We start from the raw sequence: 10248 nt of genomic DNA, 5'->3' as shown, positions 1-10248 counted from the left end.
CAGAAAAGATAATCTCGAACCGTTGTCGTCTCCGCCGGCTGTCGTCTGCCACATTTCACGCCCTGTGGCAATCCATGTTATGTGATGCAGTGTGCGGAGAGCTGGCTATGCCGCATCACTTGACGTTCAGACAAGCGTATTTCATGTATTTCATGACCTACATGACACACATGTCACGATGTCATGACCTATCATTTATGTTCGTCATACACTCTTGTCATACTACGCCAATTTGGTACATACCAAGTTAACGAAACGACCATGAGAGCACCAAGACGTAGGCGGCTAGATAGATAGATAGATAAATAGATAGATAGATAGGTACTCTCAAAGTGGCAAATGTTCGCCAAGAAATGCTTCGCATTAAAAAAAAAGAAAAAAAAAAAACCCCATGGGGACTTCTGCTTGGCCGATTTGAGAACGACGGTCACATTGCGGAACGCACTGCTCATTGACTTGACCCGTGCCATCTGGCACGCTGCTCCACATGAAAGCGCTGCGTGTACTCTAGCTCTTGAGAGGTGCAGCCGTCAGCTGCTGTCACGCGTATTGATCAGCGGACCTTCGCGCCGCGCGACGACCGATTGAGATCCTTGCTGTTTGCACGGCTCTCTCTCGAAGCTTAGCGCGCTGGCAGCTCGTCAGCGGCAGTCTTCAGTGAAGTGCAGCTTCTGAACAAGACTGATTGAGAAGATCCCGTGCGTTTGGCAAGCACGGGGAATCGGCTGTCCGCATGCCCTTTGCACGCATGTTCGCATTGGCACCATCGTTGTGTGCCACGTGGCCGCCTTTATGAGGCGGGAAACGCCTTACCCGTTCTTCGCAGGAACCCTCCCGCAGCGAATAGCGGTTCCACATTACTTCGACGAATGCGAAGGACGAACGACTCTGATTTGGGAAATACTTCTGACGCTCATTTTTTAGTGTTTCGGAAAGTCAGGCACCGAAAACGCTTGAGACGTCTCACGCCAAAGAAAAGCTAGCAGTACTCAGAGAACTCGCGAATAAAAGTCTGATGGTCGCGCACTAGTTCTAATCGAGACTGCTTATAAGAACACCCGTTCGGCGCGATCCAAATATAAGGTATACCTCCTTATGTCGGAATTTTTCTTTTTCTTGCTTGAAAAAATTACTTCAATTACCATACTGCCCAAACAAGTTACAAAAAAAAATATTGCTTCCGATTTCTTTCTAATGTTTGTTCACAATATCACTCAAGCTGCAACTTCTAGTACTTTGAAGTCTAATTTGCCATTTCCATTAGCGACGTTCAAAATGCAGATACAGTGCACCGTACACTTGATTGCCATTTTTTTTTTTTGGCGCCGAGACAGGGTTGCCTGTGTTTTTTGCAACGCAAGCGGGCCGTGAGTTCCGCGGCGCGGGTTTTGCGCCGCCTCCTTCGAGAGATGGTGCCACGCTGCGTGACCAGGCCGGCAGCGTCCGGCGCAGCGCGGATGATTGTTTGGCCGAGACGAGACTTGCAACGAGGTTCAGTTCAAAACAGGTTCATTTCGGCTAAGTAAGTTTTCAGGCCTGTGTCGCGGCACCAATCTGCTTTGCCGGCAGTCATTTCATGCTTACATATACTCTCGATTACGGGAGAGCCAGCATTTTTTTTATTTGAGCAGTGACTTAACATTACATCATGTGCTTTACGCACATGAATTTTTTACGTTGCGTTGCATCTTAATCAAACAGAAAGGTGCACGTGATATCCACAATCTTGATCGTAAACTGCGATACTAGATACACTGTGTCTGCTTTTGGCATTTCGGAAAGGGGTTGGGGGACGGGAGTCGAGGAAGGGGAGGTGTGAGGGGAAGAGGGAGAAGATGGAAGTGGGGTGAGGTTAGGGCAGTGCATGGTCTCATCCCGGAGCAAGTGGCACTCCGGGAGAAACCGCGGCAGAGGTGAAGCAAGACGCTTCAAGCACTCCGCCGCACGTCAGAAAGGGCAAGGAAGAAGCCGATTCCGTAACAGCCAGAGGCTTACTCCTCGATCGCTGCATATTCAGCTCAACGAGCACCCCCATTGAACGGCTAGAGACCGGTACAGGTCCTCATTTATGCCAATGCTCAGACACATCATCTGATGGTGTTTCTTCTGCGCGCCAACATAAAGAAAACGTTACGATGAAGTTGAATTTTCTCTCGAGCGCACGTGAGGAACGTCCGCCTTTTTTCCAGCGATGCGCGTGCTTGCCGTATACGCTTAGGGCGGTAAGGTCACATGACTTCGAAAAAGACAACGTGTTTTCTTTCGGCCTTCTACAAACAGTTCACTGATTGTGCCGCAGCCACCTTGAAGCGTCAACGCTAATGGAGATTACTGTCAAGGCGTTGTGTCTGTGCATGGCATATACATACATAATGAGAAGAGATGAAAACATCGGCAAAATGACGTAGCAGCGCTGAAGTATTCGCCTTTTTAGAACTTGCGCGGTTCGCTTATGCATGGGCACAGGTAGTATCAACCATTCTGCTCCACTTGTAGGATGAGCGACTCGAATTTAAGGATTTTGTTTAGCAATACTAAACTGCTGAAATCTAGCGAAGTAGTTGGCAGAATTTTAAAGCGAAGCTTGCATTACCCGCCGCGGCGGCTCAGTCAGCTAAGGCGTTGCGCTGCTGAGCACGAGATGGCGGGCTCGAATCCCGGCCGCGGTGGTCACATTTCGATGGAGGCGAAATGCAAAAACGCCCGTGTGCTTGCGTTTTAGTGCACGTTAAAGAATCCCAGGTGGTCAAAATTAATCCGGAGTCTTCTGCTACGGCGTGCCTCATAAGCAGAACTGGTTTTCTCAGGTAAAACCCCAGAAGGCAGCAGCAGCTTGCATTGCCTACGATCCAGGGTTTGACGTGGCTGACTGCTGTCTACTTCTGGGTCGGCTGGTATCTCTGCGGATATCTATCTATCTATCTATCTATCTATCTATCTATCTATCTATCTATCTATCTATCTATCTATCTATCTATCTATCTATCTATCTATCTATCTATCTATCTATCTATCTATCTTGACGCGTGTATTTGTTAACCTTTCACAGGTGACCGCTTTTCAACGGTTAACAAATGTTAAACGTTATCGCTAGGCACAGGACGCGCCTGCATCTATCGGAAGTTTCTCGAACGTTATCGATGCTTCTATCCGTTGTCTCTTGTCACCGACGCTCATGTAATCTGATTGTATGAGCGGCGCGAATTGTCTAGTACTTTCTGGAAGACACGCGGACACCAAGGATTAATCTAGAACCTTCGATGACTCATCTATCAAAGCCGACGCGTTTCGCCACTGATCAGATTTCGACGATCACCGACTGTGTTCCCCGCTATCGTGGTTAGAGTGCAACTTGCTTTTGTGGGCACAGGTTCGCCCAATAAAAAGTTCGTTTCGTCATTCACAGTTTTGCGGCTGTTGTCTTCAACGTCACTACCACGTTGAAGCCAACGTGGGCTAGACCTGCCGGTCCCGACGTGGGACTAGCCGGGTGCGCGACGAGTTCGCGTCCTCGCCGGACCTCTAATAAAAGTTATTTCACTCACTCACCCACTCACTCACTCACTACCCCGTGACAATATATATATATATATATATATATATATATATATATATATAACGAATGATGTAACTTGTGCCCGGCAAGTAAATAAAAAAAAAAAAAGATGCCTGCAGCGTTCCAAGCAGGAGATCAAGAAGCCTTCTTCTCTTTTCCTCCGAGCGGTGCTTCGCTTCTTCTTATATTATTCACCGACAAGGGTCACATATGATGCCAATGCGTGCGGCGAATGCTCGTGCCATTATGTCTTCATCTTGGTTGTTTTCACCAATACGCCGTTGGAGGGCGCACGAATATGCGCGCGTTATTGAAAGCTCGTTTCTGTCTTGCGTCAATATATATATATATATATATATATATATATATATATATATATATATATATATATATATAGTAACTGGATTTTTCAATGGGCCAAGCGTATTTAAAAAAATGACAAGCACAACTTCGCGGTTATCTTAGGTTAATTTACCCAACAGTTTCGGTTGGTGGACCGACCTTTTTCAAGGGACCTTTTTCAAGGGACCCTTGAAAAATGTCGGTCCACCGACCGAAACTGCTGGGTAAATAAACCGAAGATAACCGCGAAGTTGTGCTTCTCATATATGTATATATATATATATATATATATATATATATATATATATATATATATATATATATGGTAGCAAAGCAAAAACGTTTAATTTCGACGTTTCGGCCGGGATTCGGCCTTCATCAAGTGGCCGGACACCGGCCGAAGCGTCGAAATTAAATGCTTTTACTTTTCTACGTGCGCCTCTGCACTTCTTTTAAATTTATTAACCCTGGATCCTAAGAAATACTTCCTTCATATATATATATATATATATATATATATATATAGAGAGAGAGAGAGAGAGAGAGAGAGACCCTCGCAATGAATAAACGAGAGAAGTCTCGAATCAAGCAGCCTTGATGTCATTAGGTAACATCCGAGGGTTTATTAGCCACGCACCTGCTCTCCCAAGATCACGTGTTATGTGACGCCACCGGGCTAAAAAGGATGTTACACATCCGCTCACCATGGTTCTGAGTAGCGCTGGCTAACACTCCTAAGGCTACATCTAGTAAACATAAATACCCAAGTTAGTGGACGAATTGATGGCCGTCGCTGTAGCGCAATTGGTAGTGCAACGCACGCGTAGTGTGAAGGTTGCGGGTGCGGCTCCTGCCGGCGACAAGTTATCTTTTCGTCCTCTTTCATTTCCCTTTTTTTTTTCTTCATTATTTTCTACATTCCAATTCCAACCACTCCTAATTTCCCCGATGCTTTCCTTTGCTTCATTGTATGTTGGCTTTGTGTGGTCATGATTAACAAAATTGAGCCCCTCGGTTCCACGTTCTTCTCTCGTTTATATATATATTGCTTTGGGCATTTTGGTGATATTTAAAGGAAGTTCAGTGCTTCCGAGACGCTCTTGTGCCTAGTGTCAACCTCAGTAGACAACAGAAGTTTTCTGTAGCTGCCCTGGAAGGTGCCACCAATCCCCGTTTTCCCCAACTTGGCTTCAAAAATAGCGTCGTATGACAGGAACCCCAACAAGTGCGTGGGAGCATTTTCTAAGCACTGTAGTCCTCGCTCTTTTCACTTTCGATTGGAATGTCTTTCGGTACTCCTCTTCGGCTTCTCAAGTAATATCCGACACATATTTCTGGCTTTATATATACCCCACTATCCCGAGTCTATGAAAAAGATTTCCAGGACAGGCCTTGTAGACAAAGCCTAGCCTTTCAAACCATGAATTTTTACCAACTCGCTCAGCTTCCTGTCGTTCTATACCCATTTGAAATTCATGTCATGGTGAATTATTTTACAAGATGAGTTGAAGGGACACAATCGCGCAACAATTAGTAAATTAATCTTTAAAAGCTCCATTTGCACTGACTCGGCGAATAAGGTTACTGGGAAAAGGTAAGGCCGAAATTCCATTTGTTGAATTTTGCGCCTAAAGTGATCAGCGCTGGTACGTCAGTATGATGTTACACATTTCAAAGTAAGTCATCTAATGTGGGCCGCTTTGGCGCTGGAAAATCTCTTGAAATTTGATAGGTTGAGTTTTTGGTAGTCATTTAGTCCTTCTATACGAATTATCGGCTGCCTATAACTGAACACACGTTGTCAGAATCCTTGACGTAACGGGGAGCTGGTGCGGACACGTCAGCTGTCGTCTCGGTCGTTGTAGCATCTTTTCTGACTTGCCAGGCCTCCCCGAAACGCAACAACTGGTCGTATTGCCTATTGCAGAAGCGTAATCTATTAACACAGCTGAACTTGATATTCCTATGTGTCATTTTAAACTAAACTTTTGCCTTTCGCATTCCGTCGTGCCTGTCTTTCCCCCTGTATAAGTTGGTTTTGTGCGTTAACTCCACTGGCGTATAATTGTGACCGATAAGAAATTAAGACAAGTTCTGAAGAAGCAACAAATGAGCTTCATGTGTGTCTATGCAACTCTACCGCTCTACCGAAAGCGTCATGAGTGCACATGACTCGGAGTCCATTACCTTGTCCTCGAGCTATTATGGAAAACGCCTCTCGTGAGAGTAAATTATATGTTGACGGGACCGTTAAGGGGGGGGGGGGGGCGGTTTTACACTGCTTAATCACAAGTGTCGCGGATGTAGATGTTGAGTGAAACGAAACAAGCTGCACATACGGACACGCACGCTCGCACACAAAGCGCGGCGCAGCGAGGGTTGAAGCTGATCACGTGGAGAAGAGGAATAATAATTGCTCCTCTGTTTAACTGCATAAAAAAAGTTGCAGTGGCTTAGCTCGGCTATGCCAGGATATACGTAGCGTTAGCAAAGGTTCAGCTGATTATTCTTAGCTTTCCTGGTTGTCTAGATTGTCAAGGATTAGCTTGATTGTCATGGTTACTGCTGCTCCAATGACACACACGCAGTATACGTATTATGTGGCACATGTATATTTATATCCTGGCATAGCCGAGCTAAGCCACTGCAACGAACGCCACTTTGCTAGACGTTCGTCCCTTTGCTCCAGTGTCTCCGCAGCACGTTTAGCCTTCTTCTGTTCATTCCTCCTACGCTCAACCGCTAATTGCCAGGCAACTACTTCGGGATCCGATGAGTCAAGCTTCTCCGTTCTTCTGCGCTGTAGAGCAGCATTTGCGCTCTCCTTCTCCATGGCTATACCACACTGGCAAACGCCAGTCAGAAGCGCAGCGGCTCCAGGGCAGTGTCAGACGGCGACTGCACAGCGAGCGCGCGCCGGCGCCAGTGCGTCTACCACGGCTACGACGTCACTCCTCTGGAATGCGCAGACCGGCGGCGGTGAGTCGCGCGCGGCGGCGGCGGAGTGCGCGAGAGGTGCCGGCTCCGGTGGCTCCGGTGCGCAAGCCGTGTGACATCACTGATCCTTGCGCATGCGCAGCACGGCTCTTGATGTGCCGCGCGAAACGGGCTTGGCTAGGCCAGTGTAGCTAACGCTACAAAAATGCAGTGGTTGATGAAAGAAGAGAGGAACTCGTAATGGTGGCTGAACGGCTATGGCTTTCTGTTGTACACATCGTCGCCAACACGAATTGCAGCCGAAACGGACAAATTTCGATGGGGAAGAATGCAAATATGTGCGCGTGTTTTGAATCGGTGCACACGAAAGAGCTCCAGATGGTCGAAGTTATTGTCTAGTGTCTTTGTACTCCTTCGACCCCCACCTCCATCTTACCGCATCTATCATATAGCCCATAGCTTTAGGACACGAAATCCCGGTACTTATAAGAACACAGAAGTCTACAAATGCATATATATATATATATATATATATATATATATATATATAGGAGTAGAAATTGCACTTTGAGATGTAGCAACTGCATGCGTAGCACTCGTGTGCGGACGTTGGTTTTGGCTTGGACGGGTGGCTTGTGTGTTTGATGCTGTAGGTGTTTTTGTTTTAACTGCGGAGCTGTTTAAGCCGGCCGTTAGTCCGTCCGTCGCGGACAAAAAATGTGGCCCGATCCTGGCGGTAGTGCAGGAAGGGTCCAAGTGCAATGGCACGTATACCCCTGTGAACTAGCGAAGCTGAGCCTGGATAAGTCCAGCTAAGCATGGCTGGGACTACTTAAGCTTAGTCAGTCATCGATAGCCAATCAATAGCTAATCGATCGAAAATCAATACATCCCGGAAATTGCTGGGGATGACTTGGTAGTACTTAGCCTAACTCAAAAGCCAGGACTAGCTAGGTGCCCACCGGCTCCGCTGTCTCTTTAGCATTGCGCCTCCAATTCGAGCTACGCTAATTTTTTTTTTTGCTCATGCTTGTATTGTTTTCAGTGCAGCAAGGTGGGGGGATTTCGTGCCTAGGCTTTCACGCCTTCTATTTTTAATGCAAATAACGTTTTAAGGCGCACAAGCGCAATTTTACTTGCAATCCTATATTGTGTAAACACGTTTGCTGCTTGGACTAATTTGTCATATACACGAGGCTCCGTGTTCAAGTGGTTGTGTCGGGACGGAACTCTCAAGAGAAGTTATGCGCATGCGAGTATTGAATATATAGCGTATAGATGACGTTCTTGATTAACCCCCCAAGGACTTGATCTATTATCGGCATCTGTCATCTTTGACGGCGTCAAACAATGAAAGCAAGAAAAAAAAAAAAAGCTTTCACATGTATTTGATATGTGACTCCACTAAACGTATGAACTATTCGTTACGCATTTATATATGTTCTATTTTTTTGACCACCTGAGTAAGAAAGGACGCTGATGCACCAAAAGCTATGTCGTACACAAATATCAAAGAAGAATTTTTTTTGTCCGTTATTTGTTGACGCGGTTAACGGGGCTGCCGTTCCGTGTTCTGTTGTCTCACATGAGATCAGTGTTGTCTCTCGCGCAAGCAATCGCGCTCGTACGCACGCCACGCGAATTCAGTCTGCCTCGGAATACCGCGGCGTCCCAATGAAATGGTCACGCTGTGCAGGCTAGCGGCGCTTGGCAGAGATCCCCGCCTTCGTCGCTCGAGAGGGTTGCCGGAAGTCTTTCATTGGCGCCCCTGATGATTCCTAGGCGCCGTATAAATTGCTTCGCAAGGACAGAAACCTCGAGTAAGCAGCTCTCACGCGGCGACTGCAGCTTCTGCGGGCACGCTAAGTGCATAGTCGACCGGAGCGTAAGACAGCGTAGAACCAAAAACCACGGGTGAGCCCGCATAGAGAATATGGGCGAGAACAGCGACAGGTGCCGGTGAGTGACGCAGCGAACCGACGTGCCGGGAGTATGAAACGGTCGTGGAGAGCGGATAATCAGAAAGAAACGTCCAGTCAGCACCTGTGAGGACGGCAGCTCATGGAGTACTCGTGGTCTGGCCGTCAGCTCCCATACAGCCCCGAGATGGGTGGCATCGGACCGCTCTTCTACGTGGCGTTCGCCGTCCTCCTTGTTCCTGGAGTCGTCGGAAACCTATCTGTGGTGCTCATGGCCTGCTGTTATGCCCGTCTGAGGACGCCCGCGGGCCTCTATGTTGTCAACGTAGCCGTCGCGGATCTGCTCGTCTGCGCCTTCGGTGTGCTACTTGACCCCGTGTCAGTGCTCCTGCGTCGCTGGCCCTTCGGCGAAGCGCTTTGCTACGCGTGCTCCTTTTCCGAGCACCTTGGAGTGTTTGTGCACGGCTACACGCTCGTTGTGGCCGCCGCTCGCTTCGTCGCCGGCAGGCCTCCCAAGCCAAGGTCTTGCCACCTGAACAACGTCGGTGTCTGGTTCCTGGGCACAGTCGTTTGCTTGCCTCAGGTGCTGTTCGTCGATTCTCGCGCGCTGGCTGTCCACGGGCAGTGCGTCGTCAAGTGGCCCGGGACTGTCAAGATGCTGGAGCCGTTCGTCTCCTTCGCCGCGCTTGCCGCATCGCCGTTCCTGTTGGTCACCGTCTTGTACGCCTGGCTCCGGGCGTCCCTGTGGCTGGGCAGAGGCACGAGGCGTTCGTTTGTGCGGCGGGCGAGCATAGTGCGTGTGTTTTGGCTCATGGCACTGTTGCTGCTGCTTTGTCGGACGCCCCTGCACGTGACCCGGTGCCTGCTTGGCGTGTGGACAGCCATGAGGGCCAGTACGCACGTCACTGTGGTGGTACTTGCCACGCGGGCAATCGCCGCCGCTGTCGTCTGCTTCACGGCAGCTTTCTTTTTTGATCTTAGTGCCAAACAACTTGCGAGAAGGGTGAGACCGGCGCCCTCGGTTGCGGTAAATGGCTCATAAGGAAGAGTTTGCCGCGCTATCTGGCTAGAACGGTGGTTTTGCCAGCAATTTCCAATCGCCCTGCGCTACGATACAAGCACGTATGTGAACTTTAACTATTGCTTATCGTAGACGTGTTTTGAATTTTATAAAGTGTTTGCAGGCTCGAATGTATGTACACCCGTGAGCAAAAGTATACGGACCACAGGGTCACCGAAAAAACTGAATTTCTTCGTAAATAATAATCATAAACTGGAATTAATGGGCACACTGAAAAGTTCGCAAGGCCAAGTTTGGACTGCAGTCCTCAATTTCAAGTTGCCTTCACAGGCAGAGAAAAAAATCGGCTTTATCGCGCAACCCCTGGTCCGTATACTTTTGCTCACGGGTGTACATTGTACTGCTGCGCTATGTACCCAATGCCACGTGTGCATGCGCAGTAAGCCACAATAACGTTTCGCTGAGGCTCTATA

The 10248-nt window shown here is 48.1% G+C and overlaps 1 protein-coding gene across 1 annotated transcript; it reads left to right on the top strand.

The window, feature by feature from the left end:
• The first annotated feature begins 8477 nt into the window (after nucleotides 1–8477).
• Nucleotides 8478–9949, top strand: LOC119449585 (somatostatin receptor type 4). The gene has a single exon (XM_037712795.2). It carries the CDS (start codon nucleotides 8897–8899, stop codon nucleotides 9794–9796), a length of 900 nt encoding a protein of 299 aa, XP_037568723.1. The 5' UTR covers nucleotides 8478–8896; the 3' UTR covers nucleotides 9797–9949.
• The last annotated feature ends 299 nt before the right edge of the window (nucleotides 9950–10248 follow it).

The sequence above is a fragment of the Dermacentor silvarum genome, chromosome 1 (genome assembly GCF_013339745.2).
Source record: "Dermacentor silvarum isolate Dsil-2018 chromosome 1, BIME_Dsil_1.4, whole genome shotgun sequence".
NCBI classification, from domain to species: domain Eukaryota; kingdom Metazoa; phylum Arthropoda; class Arachnida; order Ixodida; family Ixodidae; genus Dermacentor; species Dermacentor silvarum.
Note: the sequence above shows the minus strand (reverse complement) of the source record. Positions and strands in the feature narration are given on the sequence as shown.

Coding starts and splice junctions, on each gene's coding strand:
- LOC119449585 (XM_037712795.2), top strand. CDS start 8,897: ATGGAGTACTCGTGGTCTGGCCGTCAGCTCCCATACAGCCCCGAGATG.